The sequence below is a fragment of the Gossypium hirsutum genome, chromosome A07, assembly GCF_007990345.1.
Source record: "Gossypium hirsutum isolate 1008001.06 chromosome A07, Gossypium_hirsutum_v2.1, whole genome shotgun sequence".
Classification (NCBI taxonomy): domain Eukaryota; kingdom Viridiplantae; phylum Streptophyta; class Magnoliopsida; order Malvales; family Malvaceae; genus Gossypium; species Gossypium hirsutum.
Genome location: NC_053430.1, coordinates 22,534,277 through 22,551,501, shown reverse-complemented (window position 1 = coordinate 22,551,501; position 17,225 = coordinate 22,534,277). Strand labels below are relative to the sequence as shown.

At 31.8% G+C, this 17,225-nt stretch overlaps 2 protein-coding genes across 3 annotated transcripts; one reads left to right on the top strand and one right to left on the bottom strand.

Moving 5' to 3' along the window:
* The first annotated feature begins 5,318 nt into the window (after nucleotides 1–5,318).
* On the top strand, nucleotides 5,319–8,670 carry LOC107953207 ((R)-specific enoyl-CoA hydratase). The gene is made up of 3 exons (XM_016888445.2): nucleotides 5,319–5,908; nucleotides 8,157–8,272; nucleotides 8,370–8,670. The coding sequence occupies exons 1-3, from the start codon at nucleotides 5,639–5,641 to the stop codon at nucleotides 8,479–8,481; spliced, it is 498 nt and encodes a 165-aa protein (XP_016743934.1). The 5' UTR covers nucleotides 5,319–5,638; the 3' UTR covers nucleotides 8,482–8,670.
* A 1,451-nt stretch (nucleotides 8,671–10,121) lies between these two features.
* Nucleotides 10,122–14,869, bottom strand: LOC107953206 (uncharacterized). 2 transcript variants are annotated; one of them, XM_041117773.1, is made up of 7 exons: nucleotides 14,763–14,869; nucleotides 13,115–14,413; nucleotides 12,760–12,951; nucleotides 12,386–12,625; nucleotides 12,070–12,287; nucleotides 11,616–11,870; nucleotides 10,122–10,609 (listed from the first exon to the last, which is right to left on the bottom strand). In XM_041117773.1, exons 2-7 carry the CDS (start codon nucleotides 13,461–13,463, stop codon nucleotides 10,340–10,342), a joined length of 1,524 nt encoding a protein of 507 aa, XP_040973707.1. In that variant the 5' UTR covers nucleotides 13,464–14,413; nucleotides 14,763–14,869; the 3' UTR covers nucleotides 10,122–10,339. The 2 variants fall into 2 exon arrangements, with proteins under 2 accessions (XP_040973707.1, XP_040973708.1); XM_041117774.1 differs by having other exon boundaries at nucleotides 12,386–12,448; nucleotides 12,551–12,625; nucleotides 13,115–14,849.
* Nucleotides 14,870–17,225: the final 2,356 nt, after the last annotated feature.

Here is a 17,225-nt window from a genome sequence, read left to right as displayed (position 1 = left end):
AAATAGTAGCAACATAATAGTAAAATGGTAGCAAAATAGGGAGAAAACAATAAGAAAATAACATTCAAAAACAAAAAAAAGAGTAGATTTTTTGTCCTTTAGTGAATTCATGCCGGGCCGAGCTGAGCCAGGGCAAAAAATGCATTACCCGAGGCCTGACCCATTTTTTAAATAGGCCATGATCAGGTCTAGTTGTAAGGGACCTTAGAGCAACTCATATTTATCAACAATTCACACTAAAACCCGTAGATTTTCACTTTTAACAATTTAATCCCTAATTCCAAAATTCATTAAAAATCACTTAACAAAACATGTTTATTTAACAACAAAGATCAATAATCCATCAACTAATATCAAAACTTATTCAAAAACAATTATGGAAAGCTCCTCAACCTTTAGCAGTTTTGTAAATTAATCATCGGGCTAGCTAGATTAAGCTAAAATGGATTCATAAACATAAAAATCATTAAAAACAAGACTCAAAATCTCTTACATGCAAGAAATAAGCTTGACCGAACCTTCAAAGTATAAAATGGCTATGAAGAAGATTAGAGAAGATGAAGCCAAATTGGTTTTATTTAATTTAGGTTTTAAATATTCAGTTATCATTTTAACCTTTAAAAACCATCAAAATTACAATAAAACCTTGCCATGCACATCCACTATCTCATTAAATGGCATATTTACCATTAAAGTTCTTTAGTTTAAGATTTCATAGCCATTAAGAATGTATTTTTTTTTACGCAATAGATAGCAACCAAATAGAAAGAAAACAGAAAAGGTGATTTCGTGCGCCTTGTATTTATTCTTTTTGAATCTTTTTCATCTTCTTCTTTGTTTTGGATGTGTTTTCTAGGTATAATGAAATAGAATAGAGGGACTCACCTTGTCATTGACCCTTGAATCCTCGCTGACTTCGTAACAGTTGAAGTATAAGTGAGGATTCCGTGGCTTAAGGACAATAAAACCTTCGTGTACACCTTTGAATGAGGCAAGCCATGCCTTCATTTGGTGCGATTCACAGGAGTATAGAAGCAAAACGGCGGTGGGGCAAAGAACCATTTGGTTCGGCCACAAGAGAGGAATGGGAAACTTAAGCTTTTGTTGTTTTAATTTTGTTTAAAATAGGGGTTCATTTTTAAGGTTTCCTTTTGTTTGTACGGGGCATAGGGAGTGACGTCGTTTTGAGCTAGCCACATTGGCTTTGAAATGACACCGTTTGGCAGCCTCAAATCCTATGACTCGACCCACGCCAAGCTGAAACCCGCGCACTGGGTCCTTAAGGGTTAATTTTGCTTTTGGTCTTCCCTATTCGCACAGTGGTTCAATTGTCTGCTATTTGCTTTATTTCTTTTTTTAATTCAGCCTTTATAATTTACGCGCGTTTTCATTTTAGTCCGCAATGTAACACAGCATTTCAAGATCTGGATTATTTCCAGTTTGAGTCCCTACGTATCTGCGCGCATTGCATATTGGTCCTTTTTATTATTATTGTTTTATTTTCAAATTATCCCTTTTGTTTTAGTTTAATTCTAATTAAGTCTTTTTATTTTATAGCCTTTTTATTCTTGATTAGTTATTTGTACATTTTAAACTACCTTGGTAATTGTTTCTTTATTATTGTAAATTTGTTTTTGTCATATCATCATCACATTTTGTATATTTTATATAAATGTTTTTACACATTATCATATATATATACTTTATAATAAAGTTAACTTTATTCTATGTACATTATTAATGTTATGTTATTTCATACATGTTTTTGAATCTATTCATAGATTTTAATATACATTTTTATTATTTTGATACGTTTTGTATGCATGTTTTACATATTATTTTAAATTATTATTATACATATACATATATATTAGCACATATGTTTGGTTTATATACATCATTAAATCCATGTTATTTTATACATATAGTTTTCTTTGTATATATAAGTATGTTCTTAAATCTATTATATATATAATGTATAATAAAATTAATTTAATCTTAGATGTATTATTAAAGTGCATGTTCTTTTTACAAATAACTATTTCTAAATCTATTTATGCATATGTATGTTTTTGTAAACCTATTGTATGTATTTCTTAAGATTATATTTTATTATGTATTTTTGTTATCCTTTTATATTCTATACATTATTTAAATTTTCCTTTATATATTTTAATAAATATTTTTTTCGCCCTTTGTATATTTCGATTTGAAAATCTTCATTTTACAATACATATTTTAAATGATTACATATATATCTCTAGTTTTTTTTAAAATCCATCAATTCATATATTATATATTACGTGTTTATCATTATTCTAAACTTGTTTTATACCATATTGTTTTTTTTTTAATTTTCATTTTATTTTGTATATCTTGTATTGATTATGTTATATTAGGCTATGAATATTATTGTGGCATGTTATTTTCGTCTTTGTATTGTCATATCAATTATTCTCCATGCATGATTGAAATTGGGTCATATTTTTTAGGTTAGTTATATTTAATTATTTATTTTGTTAGTTGATTAAATAAGATATATTATCTTCATTCATCCATCATTGTATTTGATGCATACATATTATCTTATGACTATTGTTTTCCTTTTGGTTTACGAAATGTTGTTGTATAAAGTCCAACTCTTTAAAATTAATTATTCCATTTTATTTCAAGTCAAACTAATGTGTTTTAAGTCGGTTTTACAATTATTCGTTCGAAAATTCCTTAAAACAAGGCAATATTCAATGTTTGGAAGTTCGAGGAATCGTGCCCTATCGTGCTGGGTTTCGATTTCCCGTTTGTTCAAAATAATCGAATATTCCTTTTTAATTTTGCTCGTGTTTTCTAAATTCTAAAGCAAGACAATGTTCAATGTTTGGAAATTCGAGGAATCGTGTCCTACTGTGCTGGGTTTTGGTTTTTCGTTGGACTAAATAATTGGGCATCCTTTTGTAATTTTCAATGTATAAACTTTTGGAAGTCAAAAATTTATCGCGTTTTCGAGAGTATAAAGGATCGTGTCCTATCGTGCTGGATGTGATGCTGTATTCCTTTGAAACAAGAGAATTTTGACGACCAACTCGAGCCATTCGAATGTTTTAAAAGGAATCATATTTCAAAAAATAGCCTTAAATCTTAGACCTAAGGACAGCACTTAATCAGTTTGGTACCAATTTTGGGCGTAGTGAGGGTGCTAATTCTTCCTCATACGTAACCGACTCCCGAACTCGTTTTCTCAAATTTATGTAGGCCAGAATTGATTTAAATGGAATAAAATATTTTATTAGGTGATCCAATCTCACCCAAACAAAAATGATTGGTGGTTACTCCACAATTTGTTTTAAAAAGTCGAGCCCCGTTTTTCTTCAAATAAAAAATAGTTTCAACAATGATCCTATAGTGGAATAACTTCATGACTAAATGAATTTATAATTAATAGGCGAAAAGCTAAAACTAGACCTGAACATAGGCCCCGGACGGGCCAATGCAAAATTTTAGGCCTGGGTCTGGCCCGACCCGAAAATGGGCCTAAAATTTTACCCAAGCTTGACTCAGATAAAAAATGCTAAACTTAAGCCCAGCTCGACCCCTCATATTAATTTTTTTATATTTTATATAAAAACAAATTAAAAAATATAATACATCAAATACACTAAAAATATTAAAATAAATATTTTTCAACAAATTGAAAATACATTAAAAAAGTCTTTATACTTGAATGACACTAAAATAGTTGCAACTGTGCAAGAAAAAAAGACTCTAAAATAGTAGCAAAAATAATAATAAAACAAGAGCTATACAATATCCAAATAATAACAACAAAATAGTAGTAATATAATAGTAAAATGGCAACAAAACAACATAAAAATGGCATCAAACAAAAACAAAACAACAACAAACTCTAGCAAAATAATAGTAAACAGAAGTGAAAAAAATAGGCAAACTCGGGTCGAGATTAGGATAAAAAAATCTTACACGAGGCCTGAACCTTTTAGAAAGTGGACATTATTTTTTATTCAAGCCCATTTTTCGAGCCTAAATTTTTGCTCAAACCCTCCTACTTTTCGGGCGAATCTTCGGGTCTAGGCGGGTGGCCAATCCATGATCAGGTCTAGCTAGAACTTAATTATAAATCATTTGAGCCCTGATTACATATATTCAATCGGTCCTTTCACTAGCTCGTTGAAATCAGAAATGAATTGCATGTTGAATCAAATGAACAAAATTTAATAGAAATGATAAAGTTATAGAAATGAGTTACAATTGAAAATGACTAATGTTTCTCACTAAATATGGAAATAACTTAGGAATTAATATAAATATTTTGAATTATTATTTAATTAATTACAGTTTGAAAATAGAATTAAATTAATTGATCATTCTGAATATGTTGAATATAGAAATTAAATATATTTTCTCATAGATTCTTTCATGGTAAAATTGTCATGATTCTAACAGAATTAGAATTAAGTTGAGAAAATTATTTAATTAAAATTAATAAATAAATAAAATCTATTTTGGGAAATAGAAAAACATTTACTGGATTTGATTAAATTATAAAATGTTGGGTTAAAAGTTTAGAAATCACATATAATTGGACCCAATAATGGAGATGCTCAAATCCCCATCATAATACATTGAGGGGAGGCACACCTTATTAGCTTCTCTCTTTCACATCCTGGGAAATTAAATATGTATGAAATGTATTCTACTAATTCAACTAGGGTTTCACTTCCTCTCCTATAAATAGTTGACATCGATAAGAATAAAAATACAAATTTTTAGATATTGTTGTTTTGCCCAAAAATAGTCAGAATCTATTTCTAAGTATAAATTTTATTTTTCTTGAATAACAAGTTTATCGATTTTTATAAGAGAGAGATATACTTTCCTATTGAAAGTAAGTAAATGATTTCTGATTTTATGTTTGATTTAAAATTGTTCGAGTCCACACTCAAAGTAATTTGTGATATGAAAATAACAGAGAAGGTCGTTCAGTTGAAAGCCAAAAACATCAAGGATCCATCTCACATAAAACATAAATAATTTTCAAAAAAATATTTATTACTATAAATATTACAAATTAAATCATTTTTTAAAATTTTTATTTTTTCATTATGCAAGAAAACCTCTTCCTCCTCTGCGCGACAACAGCTGTATTCTTACTTACCAGCGTCAAGGTTTCCTTTAGAGTGGACTGAGGTCCTTTGGGTTGGATTCTTGACCTTGTTTTTGTACTCATTGTTGTATTTTGGGGCTTTGGGCCCAATTCTTTATATTTGGCCTTTTATGATTGTCTTACCCCTTTTTTTTTAGTTGTAATTTCCTTTTGAGTTGTCTATTATGTTTGGGATAGACTGTATCCTACAATAATAAAAAAATAATTTTTTAAACCTAAAATAATAAAAACAAACACCAACTTCAATTCCTAACAATATTAAAATGAAATCAATACAGCAGTTAATATTAAACCAGGCCTTTGCCAATAGCTCATATTTTATAAACGTTTAATTTAATAGGGACCCTCCTCCGCCGGTGAGTTTTGTAGATTTTCAAGAGGCACTACCGGCTTGCACTTTAAACGTTTGCTGAAATGACCCACAGAAAAATTTAGGACATTTTACCTATCTTTACGAAGATGTTTGGTAGGAGTTCTGTTTTAGCCAAAGGGTCTTTGTTGAGAAACTTTTCTTCATCATCGTCATCAGGTGTACTTAAAATTGGAGATATTTTAACGCAAACAAGAACATTCTCAAATGACGATGTTTGCCAGTATTCTAAACTGAGTCACGATGTAAATCCTTTGCACTTTGATTCTGAGTCTGCTCGAGCTGCTGGGTTAGAAGATCGGCTTGTCCATGGCTTGCTTGTTGCTTCACTGTTTCCTTGGATTATTTCCTCCCACTTTGTAAGTCGCTTTTACCTTCTTTCAACTTTCTTAAGTTAGTGCTTGCTCTGATGGTATCTCCGAATTCTAATTGTTTTTTCCTGAATTCCTCAATCATTTCTTTTGGGGGTATCTAATTGTCTGATACAATGCTGGTGATAATATTGTTAAACTGACTTACAACATCGCAGTATGTTGGCTTACCCAAGGAAATATCAAGCATTTATATCACTAGAGATCTAGATATTAGAACAATGAAGAGGAATCTATACTTGCTTGAGGAATTTTTTCGACATCCGTTGGTGGCATTGTATTATCCCTGCTAATAGTTTTTATTTTATTTTTTGACAAATCTTGTCCTCAAGGTGAAGTTGCAAGTGAATACCACCTAAATCTTACTAACAATACTTGAAAAATCTTGCATTTCAACTTGAAAATGCCTCAAGATTGTATCCTATCGAAGTCCATGTCTGTCTGAGTTTCCATGTCTTTGAGAAAGATTTTACATGCTTAGCTTGCTCTTTCCTCTGGCAGTGGCTTTTACCTCTTTTTGTGACAACTCTGGTACAACTCCAGGGTTCCCTTTACACGACTTGCTCTGTCTACAATAATTGCAATTCTCAATTGTCTAAGTCCAAGCAACCTGGCTCCCTGTCTTTTCCCTTCTCATGAACCACATGTATCCCTCGATTGGCGGGCTTTTATATTTCAGCCCCTTGGATTCTCTAGCTTTGATTTTTCAGTCCCCTAACCACTTTGATACCACTTTCTTCAAGATTGGCGAGTTAAAAAAAATACTTCTATTGAATGTTTAGGAAGAGCAAAAAAAACTATGCACTCATAAACATTTTCTTAATTCCTTTTCTTTATTCTCACTTACTTCCACACTTGACTCCTGCATACACTCACCTCATGTCAGTCACTCTTTCACTCAGGTCACACCCTACTAAGCACCAGCTACTCATGTTTACTTAGACTTAAACTTTTAACTCATTCCTCATTGATTACTTCACTCCACGCATAGCACACTAAATTGAAAATCTCTATTTATAGGTTCTTAGATCGATGTTGTAACTAACTTAGAACATTCTATTATGTGTGTTAAAATATAATCTAAAGAAAGCAGAGGGAAGAGAATTCTAGAGAATGGTTAGCAATTGAAATACTCCCCCAGTGGTTACTCTCCTGGTGTTGGTTTGGTAGTCCTGCCAAGCTGCCTTCTTGACTCGTCAAGTTTTGCATCATTAAGCCCATTTGGTGTACAAGTCAGTTACTTGTTCTTCAGTCTTGATATATTCAGTTCAACTTAATGTTGAATCACTTTTTCTTGTTCAAAGTGAGTGCATGTTTGTGTGTTTGGTTCTGAATGAATTCTCGGTCTAGTGTATGCTGACTTGTTATGGGAATGGAGTTGCACTAGAGAATCAATCAGTTGGTGTGAGTTGTATCAACCACGTGCTTTGTTATGTTGCCACAACTGCTGGTCTATATTTCGCTTTTGAAGTGACAACAATACTGTAGGTTGTCTTTGCTACATCAATAGATTATGTTGAACCCAAGACTGAGCATCTCACCAGGTATAGATTGTTTTGTATCATGACCTCCACCATAACCAGCATTGCAACTAACCTGTTGTAACTTGGCATGGAATACCCCTTTATGAAGTCCAAAAACAGTAGTTATTTTACACATCTAGCTGCATCCATAAGATATATTCTTTCTCTGTGAATTACTAGTCGTTGCAACTACAAATGCAATATCTGGTCTTTTCGATGCAATGTCCATGGTTACCTCACTGTTAATGTGGTGGGGGAGTAAGTGAAGAATAACGAAAAGGAATTAACAGGGTGTTTATGAATGTTGTTGAAGGTGTGACTGCATAAAATTTTGGACTTGCTAAATATTCAATAACAGAGTTTTCTTTTCTTTTCTTTTTAAACTCACCAATCTTTAACGAAAATAACATTGATCATGAGTTTTTGCTTAGAATGAAAAGACAATAGGAAAAGGTATAATTGTTTTGGATGACCAAGTTAGAATGCTTGCAAAATATCTCTTGAAGCGGAAACATGGATTCTAACTAGTAAGATTTATATGAATTATCTCTTATCTATTTACCACTTTTAAGTGGAAATTTGGAATTAAGTTGATTGAAACATGTATTTGTCCTTTTAGTTTATCTTCTCTTTTCGGACTGCATTTTCCTTATTTCAGTAAACTGTTAATATGCGACTGAAATTTAACACTTTTAATACCTGAATTTTTTTAGTCTGGAGCTATATATGTTTCCCAAAGCTTGCACTTCAGGTCTCCTGTTTACGTCGGAGATGAAATTGTGGGTGAGGTAAAAGCTATCAGCATTAAACAAAGCAAGAAGAGATACATGTAAGTTAGATCCCCTCAATTAATTTGAAAATTTGCACAACCCAACAACAGATTGTAGTGTTTGACTTAATGCTTTCGGTGTTATTGCACGGTTCAGAGCAAAACTATCAACAAAGTGCTTCAAGAATGGCGAGCTTCTTGTTCTTGATGGTGAGGCCATGGCAATTCTACCAACTCTAGCTCTGGAACATGATAGTAGAAGAAGCTGATATAAAGTTGAACTTGTAAGTCATGAATTCATTACACAGCTTGATAACTGTTGGGATTGCAGAAAGTTGACTGACATGTTTTCAATTTTGAATTATTATTATTTAGTTTACATATCAACTCTAAAACCCAAGTGCTTCAGTCAAAACACATTTCATCCTTAATTGCAATAATGCTTTTGGTTTGGTTAAGTTTGGTATTACAAGTTGTCTGTGAGCCTTTTGATAGGATGTTATAAAGCACTCCTTACACCTGTGAATGATAATAATGAATGTATTTGAACAGCAAATGGCAAAAGATATTAGATTGAATCTTAACTTCTAGGCTTTATTGATGATTTGACCCTTAATTAGTTAATTATATCATTTTTTTTGTCCACTTTGATACTTGAAAACCCGACACATGAAGCCTATTAGAAGACACATGAAGCCTATTAGAATGCATCATGTGACATTCTTATTCGTGTCAACAATGGTGTGGCATTTACACTTTAATTTTTTTTTTTAAAGTATGTATATATTCTAAAAAATTCTAAATTTTCAAAAATAAATTTGAAACTAAAAAATATATATAATTTCTAAAAACCTTTTGAAAATTAATAAAATATATTAAAAATTAATAAAATGCAAACTTTTAGAAAATTATAAAAGAAAGTAAAAATACAAAAATATATATATAAATTCTAAAAGAAATTTAACAATTCAAATTTTCAAAAAACTCAAAAAAATAATTGAAATATATAATTTCTAAAAGAATTCTAAAAATACAAAAAAAAAATCAAATTAAAAATTCACCATTGTTGATCAGTCAATACCGATCAATGGCCATCAATGGTCTATCAACGATAGTCAAGTCAACAGTGGTCAAAGTCAGTCAATTTGTTTTTCGAATTTTTGTAATTTTCTAAAGTTTAATTAAATTCTTTTTCTAAAACTTTAACTCTTTTTTTTTAATTTTGAATATTTTAGAAAATATTTTTGTTTTGAACTTTTTGTAATTATTGAAAATATTTAATTATTTATAATTTTTTTGAAATTTTTTTATAATTTTATATATATTGTCCACAAATTTATATCTTTTATTAATTTCCGTTTTTTGAATCTTTATAATTTTTAAATATGTTCATCTAATTTTTGGTTTTTATTTGTTTCTGCATATATATGTTTTAAACTTTTTAGACTATTGCATATCGTTTTTTAAAATTTAATTTATGTGAATGCCACTAACATGGTTAAATGCATTATAATAATTTTCACACGTCACCTTTTTTAAAACATACGTCGTTAACTCTATGTTCAAAGTACCTTGATATAATTAAAAGGCCAAACCATTAACCAAATCCCATCCCTTATGTTATCACATAATTTAGCCAAATTTCTATGTTTTGTTTCCCCAGCCAAACCTAACTTAGCTGAAAACATTGACTAGAAAACGTGGAAAGTCTCTTAAGGACATGGGGTATCAGAATTCACAGTTAAATCTAGTTTGTTTAGCAGTAGAGTGGTCATGGCTTATTGCAGACATACAGCTGAGGCAACAATTAGCCTTAGGTGGTCAACTCATAACACAATTCACAATAATAAGCTGTAAAAAAACTATTGTCTCAATATTAAATTGAAAGCAGCTAACAACAAATCAGAGCAAGTCATCACCTTTTCCTTGGTTATGTTTATTTCCATTGTAGCCAGCCAACAACTTCAAAAAGTTTCTCAAATCTCCATTCAATTGCCACATAAATATATGAGAAAATTTTATTCAACTTTTCTAATCACAAGTGATAGAATAAACCTATGCTATATATACAACCAACCTTACATTAAATGTCAAAACTCAAACCTAATTATAGAAAACTTTGATATCTCAGTTTGTCTTAAAATCATCCTGAGTTGAAGCATCTTCCTGCACTTGTATATCATCCAATGATGTTTGTTCCACTTCTATGGTATTGTTGACAGGGAGAGGGCCTTGTGGGGTTCCAAAAAGTGTGGTAAATATCTGTCTATGGCATTCATCACAGAAATATAAATATGTAAAATGACCCTCATATGGGAGTTTATGAACTGCAGCACTTGGCAGAACCCTATGAACGAAATCAGTCATTGAAGGTGGGACTACTTTATCATCCATCCCCTGTATAACACCAAAAAATTTAGCAAATAAAATTAAAAAGAAAGAAGGTTCAACTAAAATTTCCTTGAGAATAGTAATCCATGTCTTGTTCTGCTCTCAAATTGCAAAATAAAACCATAGTTTATAGGTTGCAAGCAAACTAGGACTCGTACAATTTTAGATTAAAAGTTCATATCTTGGGAATCAAAACCAAATATTCATTGATGATCTTATATACCAAGGCTTTGTTACTAGGACTCGGGTTTTGACATGGGAAAATTCAAGCTTTTCTAAGTTTTACCATATATCATCTGGGTCTATGGAGGTTATACCTATGGGCTGGACATAGAAGTTGAACAAGGGTACTTCAAGAAAAATGAAGTGTCGCAGTAACTTAGTGCCAGGGTACTTTCTTCCAAAAAGAAAGTTTGATGTACTAAGTATCTATCAAGTGCTCTATGGGTTGTCTAACTCATGTTTAAGAATACCAGAAAGCTAGCCTTTTTTTATTTTTATTATTAGTACAAGGAGGCTTCTTTGTTACCAAATTGAGCAAATAGGTTTTGGAAAAAATGTAGTTCCAAGAAGTTATATTAACGTGACCGCAAGAATCCAAAATGTAAAAAGCAAGTTAAATATGATAATCGTTGGCAACAAATTAACCACAAAAACAAAAGTAAAATGGAAGCCTCTAAAGCAAAGAACTTCTCAGCTATCACATATTAAACTAGAGAACAATAGATCAGTAAATCCGTAATGCTTCAATGAACAGGTAAAAGTGTAGCAAAACAGTTTAATGCAGCAGCAATGTATGAATAAGGATGGAATCTATGTTACTCAGGTGATTTTGAGTACCAGATACAGGTCCATTCCAACATAGGTATGTTCTTTTTTTTTTAATAAGTTTTTCCATGTAATTGGAGGGTCTTTGAAGGATCATATGTCTAGATATGTGTTGGACACAAGTGAAAGATACGAGTAGTTCAAGAAAATGGAAGAGTCAAAGCAACATAGGATGAAATTATACCTGCCATATGTGTATTGGACCAAGAAAACCAGTATATTCTTCCTCAGAGCCACTAAGAAAAAACTTGATCAAATTTAGGATTCCTTTTCCTCTCTGTTTCTTCTGTAATTTGAGGTCTGCAAGGCTGAATCCCCAATTAGAAACTTGCAATACAGCTTCCTCCACAAAAGGTTTTGCATTTCCTTGTCGGATTGATTCTTCGACATCCCTTTGCCAGAATTCTTCATAGATAGGGTCTTCTATCAAAGCTCTATCCTGTAAAGACAATATATGAATTTAGATTAGATGCTTGACAAGTGAAATGCCGCAAAATTCTAGTGACTCGCTTAGAATATTATGCATTTCCACATTAAAGACCGTAGAGTGCCCTTGGAAACAAAAATTTGCATATTATGCACTGTACTTAACTGGATTCCGGAACCTTAGAGAGCTCATAGTGTAGAAAATCACTCACCCTTGTTCCCAGTGTCAATGCCAGCCATTGATCAATCTGACCATGCTTTCCAGAGAGGAAGCTTTGCCGGTAGAAGTAAGATAGAAATTTAGGAAATCTTCTAGCCAAAAAATACATAAATTTCCTTTTCCGAGTCCACTTTTCCCAGGTTCCATATCTTTCTCCCCTATTCATCAGTGAATCATAAGGATTGACCATTGGAGCAAACATAGCTGCACCTGCAAATTAGCCATGGTGAACCAAAGATGATCACTTCCCCAAGAGTGCATAGTCAGTTGTAAAAACTTAAGTTACTGAAGTTAAATGAAATTAGTACCTGCAAGTCTATCGGGAATATATCTGAGAGCAGCCCAGGCATGCACACTACCAGTTGAGTATCCTACAACCCAAAACTTGTCACTAACACCAAGAGCATTTGCTAAGAACAACATATCCGATGCTGATGACTCGAGGTTCCTATAGGGGTAAGGATCACTCTCACCAAAACCCGGAAGATCATATGTCAACAAGCGCACTCCAAATTCTTCTAATAGCGAAGCCTTAAGTCCAGGAATCCCTAGCATTTTTTTTGGGGGGGGGGTGGGGGGGGGGCAAAAGGACACAAACTGAGAAAATTAAGTATGAATTGTATGAACACATGTAGGTCAATAAAACCAAGTTGGTATATACTCTAGCATTTCTATACCAAACCTGAAAGTCGGGAAGAAAGAAATGAATGTGGAATGATGATCGAAAATCTAGCTCTATCGGCTGGAACGCCTTGCTCTCTATATGCCATATATCTACCGTCCGGTAGAATTATTCGATCCGCACTAGGAGGATGTATGTACACTTTCTTTGCCACCGGGATTGCAGTATCATACTCTATACTTAAACTCAAGACTGCAGCAATGCTTCTTTTTATCAGTAATTGATCAACAGAAAAATAAAAATCAAAGGTACCTATGTTTGTGTGGGCAATAATAAGGTTTTGAATCTGAATGAGAATCTTAAAACTTGAGAAATAATCCTAATAACCATGTTCCATTTTATTTCTTAACAATACCTGCAAGAGCAAGAAGGAAGACGGAGAGTATTACAGACCAAGCATGCAAAGGATCTTTGTCTTCTGGAACCAAGTACTCATTAAACAATCTTAATCTCCTTAAAACTTTGCCTTTAGGAACCTTGATTTTTCGACCAATGTAAGAATCGTTACCGAAATTCCTCACTAAAAACGAATCCTCTGTAACCAAACTCTGCCGCAGTACATCCCGACAACCTCTCCCGAATTCCACGCTCATCTCCAGCAATCCCTTCATGAATTCACGCACCACATCGTTAAAACTCGCCGCTTTTTCCGGTGCTACGCCGGCGGCGGCGGATGCTGTTCTAAACCCCTCGCCGCCCATCATTTTTTTTTCAACGAAAACAGAGGATGAAAAAGCTGAAGTCCAATTTTAACAAGAAACACTGAAAAAAGCTTGAACGTAAAGCACAAGTTAAAGGGAATCGATTAAAAAGGGGATCTGTCTTTTAGTATGAGGAAAACGAAAAGTAAAAGGGAAAAGGTTTGGTGTGGAAAAAAAGGTGGCCCCTTTTTATTAAATGGTGATGAAAGGTGGGAAACTTACAGAGTGGACAAATGGGTATTTGTCAGTCAGTGTGTTTTTATCTATGAGGGACGGTAGGCTGTTTGGTCGTGCGAATTCCTTGCATTTTTTACTGGTAATAAGTAACAGCCGTCAATTTGCGGGGGTTTTGTGTTTTCTACTGGTAAAATCTTTACTGGCTTTCAACTTTCTAATGAAAGAAGATCAACATGGAGTTTTATTTGGTGGGTTTTCTAAACAATGGGTCCTTAATTTCCTATGTAAACCCTAATTATTAATGTCCAATCACGTTTGCAGAATAGATACAAAGGTGACCACTCATGTTTTTTTCTTCCAAACATTAAGAAAATTTCAAAACAACCACGTCCAACGAAGAGAAAATAGGCACAATCTGCCTATCAATACACCTAACACAAAGAGCCACGAGAGGCCAACAAAAAACAAAATAGACTAAAACCCACAAAGCGTCAACTTTGTTATAAGCACCAAAAAAGCAACATTAGTTCTAATCCCTTAGTCTTCATCTTCACCTCCAAGCTTTGGTTACGATAGACATTGCAATCGTACAAGACCACTTGGAATACTCCAACCTTCGAAAGCCTTTAGGCGGAAACATACACCTTAGAATTGCTCCGCGAACTTGGAGCATTAGGGGGTGGCAGAGATTACCCGGTACAGAAGCCAAATACCCTCTTTTGGGGAGCCCATCAAGTCAAACCATGGAAAAGCAAGGATGCAACCAAGATCCATACCTAAAACAAAACACAAGCACATAGAAAAAAAATAAAAGCAAACAATAACAGTAGATAGGAGCAAATGGAAGAAAGCGGGGAACGGAGAGCTCATGGTGGCCGGAGCTACGCCGACCATGAGCATGTGGGCGGAGGAAGATGGAAACAGGTGGAAGAAGAAGCAAGGTCGAAAGGGAAGCAGAGGGGAAGGAAAAGAAGAGAAGGCAACGTGAAAATGAAAGATGTTTTTGATTAGTGCAGTGAGTCAGTGCGTATAGAATTGATAATAATTAGACTTAAAAACTTTTGAATATTTCAAGTTTTAAAAAAATTATAAGACGTTCACAACAGAGGAAGATGTGTTGGATACCTTCATGGTCGCATTTTTCTTACTCGCCAAGCTCTTTATTTGCTTTTGCTCAATATTTTCCCGACGGTTCCCTGAGCTAAGCTTTTGCCGCTTCTTTTGAAGATTTACATATATATTTTTTAACAACTGATTAATATTTATTTTTTTTAATATAATATCTAAAAGTATTCAAACATAGTTGTTGTTGTGGTTTTTTTTTTTTTATACTAAATAAGGGTTGGGGATATTTTATTGAAAAACAAAACTAATAACTGTTCTGGTAACATCGAATGGGAAAACTAGTCAAATCAACCGTCATAAAGAAACTTAACGACGGCTAAAATAAACCCAAAGTCCACAGCTAATTAAAACATCCAATATTACCTGGGCTCCATTACATTCAAATGTGTGTTCACTTATAATGAATGCAAAAGCTTATATGAAAAATAAGTACCCAAAATATGTAATTTCTCATTTAGGTGATCAATTTTTTTTTTGAAAATTTTCGAACCAATGAAATTATGACATGTGATATTTTAATTAAATAAAAATATTTATAATTAAGATTCAATAAAAATTAAAAATTAAAAATATAATCTCTCAATCTCTTCCCTTCCATCTTTCATTTTTATCATTTTCCTTTACTCTACAAAGAAAATTTTAAACTGTTTAAAATAAACTCTTCTCCAAATTTCTCCCATTAAAACAAACTTCCATTTTCAGCACTAAAATAAATATTCATCTTCTTTTCCATTAAAACAAACCCCATTTTCAATATTAAAAAATCAAAATAGGAAAGAAAAAAAAGGGTAAAAAAGAGAAGCCCATTTTCTCTATTTTGAGGACATGACAAATTGTTTTTTACGAGATTTTTGATTTCACACATGGGTAAGATGATGAAGACAGAGAACATGAAGAAGGAAGGGGCGGGAGAGGTAAAGAGAGATGGATTTTTTGTTTTTTAATGTTAATTTTAAATATTTTGATCATTTAATTGGTTTGGAAGTAACAGAATAAAACTTTAAAATACCTAAATGGAAAAACTTATATCTATTTTTTATATAAACTTTTTACTTAATTTATATATATTATTGAGAAATATATTTTTAAAATTTTTTATATATTTTTAAATTTTAAATTTTTTAAAATTTATATAAATTTTTAGAACTTTTATATTTTTAGTTTTTATTTTTTATTTTGAATTCTTTATGTAATTAATTTATATATCATAAAAAATTTCAGGGTTTTATTTAAAAAAAATATATTTGTATTGTATTTTTTTTATACTTTTTTTTTTATTTTTTGATATTGTCTAGGAAAAAAATTGAAAGCATTTTATAGAATTCCATATATTTTTTAATTTGAAATTTGTTTATGAATGCCAATGTCATGTTAAAGGAATATCACATAACATATATGGACTAAATGTGTCCCCTATTTTTTAACACCATTAAAATTTCTAAACTAAAACATGACAAATTAATTAAGTGAAAAGTGAGTATAATTTAAATGCAAAATCATCAAATTGAACATATATATATATATATAAATGAGTAAATAGATTTATGATTAAAATAACATGAAAGATCCTCTAACTTTCACCAAGAAATGGTGAATTTTTCCGATTGCTGCTCTCTTTTAGGTGTTAAGGTTGGATTATAAATTTCCTTTTAAATTTAATTAAATAAATATTGAAGTAATTATTCCTGTAGGAACATTTATATTTTCAAGTGTTGTTTGTTTGAAAGAGTGTAGGCACATAGGAGAGGAAATGAAAGTGATTGCCACTGTTGATGGTGAAGGAGGATGCTATCCACCAACTTACCTCTCCTTCAAACATAATAAATAATTGAAAAGAGAAAGCACATGGAGCAGAAATCAAGGTTGATCCCCCACCACATGATTGGTGTCAGATTTGAGGAATATGACTCATCTGAAATTCCCTACTCTCTTGCATTATAATATTTAATTCATAAAAAAACTATTAAAATCTTTTAAGGCCAAAAGTCGAAGTTATAGTGGATTACAATTAACCTCAATATTTTTATTATTTCAAAATTTCTCTAAATATGAGAATCAATCCCTCAACATATTTCTTATGGACGTACGGTACAATATTTTCATGAATCTGAGATAACACTGTTATTTAACAATACAATATTATCTTCTAATTTAGATTTAATTAATACAATTTTTTTTAGATATTCATCAATTATATGAATAATGAATCCAACTCATCCGGGTAAAGGATAGAAATAAAGAAACAATCAGAATCAATAATGCAACTACACCCTGGATAAAATTGTTGCATAAATTTATGAGAAGACCATATATATACATACATGTATATGTTCATTTATTTATAAAATTTTAACATTATATTTTGTTTTTTTATGTGTACACATGCTGTGAAATTAGATGAAACTTCGGATTAGAAAGAAAAAAAACAGGTAGAAATGTTAAATTTCAAATCTTCAACTTATG

What these genes read in the sequence shown, in the direction of transcription:
- LOC107953207 (XM_016888445.2), top strand. Translation starts at nt 5,639, where the DNA reads ATGTTTGGTAGGAGTTCTGTTTTAGCCAAAGGGTCTTTGTTGAGAAAC. An exon ending in GGATTATTTCCTCCCACTTT is followed by an intron (nt 5,909 to 8,156) that starts GTAAGTCGCTTT and finishes GAATTTTTTTAG; the next exon opens with TCTGGAGCTATATATGTTTC. An exon ending in CAAAGCAAGAAGAGATACAT is followed by an intron (nt 8,273 to 8,369) that starts GTAAGTTAGATC and finishes TGCACGGTTCAG; the next exon opens with AGCAAAACTATCAACAAAGT.
- LOC107953206 (XM_041117773.1), bottom strand. Translation starts at nt 13,463, where the DNA reads ATGATGGGCGGCGAGGGGTTTAGAACAGCATCCGCCGCCGCCGGCGTA. An exon ending in TATTCCCGATAGACTTGCAG is followed by an intron (nt 12,288 to 12,385) that starts GTACTAATTTCA and finishes GCTAATTTGCAG; the next exon opens with GTGCAGCTATGTTTGCTCCA. An exon ending in GTCCAATACACATATGGCAG is followed by an intron (nt 10,610 to 11,615) that starts GTATAATTTCAT and finishes GGTGTTATACAG; the next exon opens with GGGATGGATGATAAAGTAGT.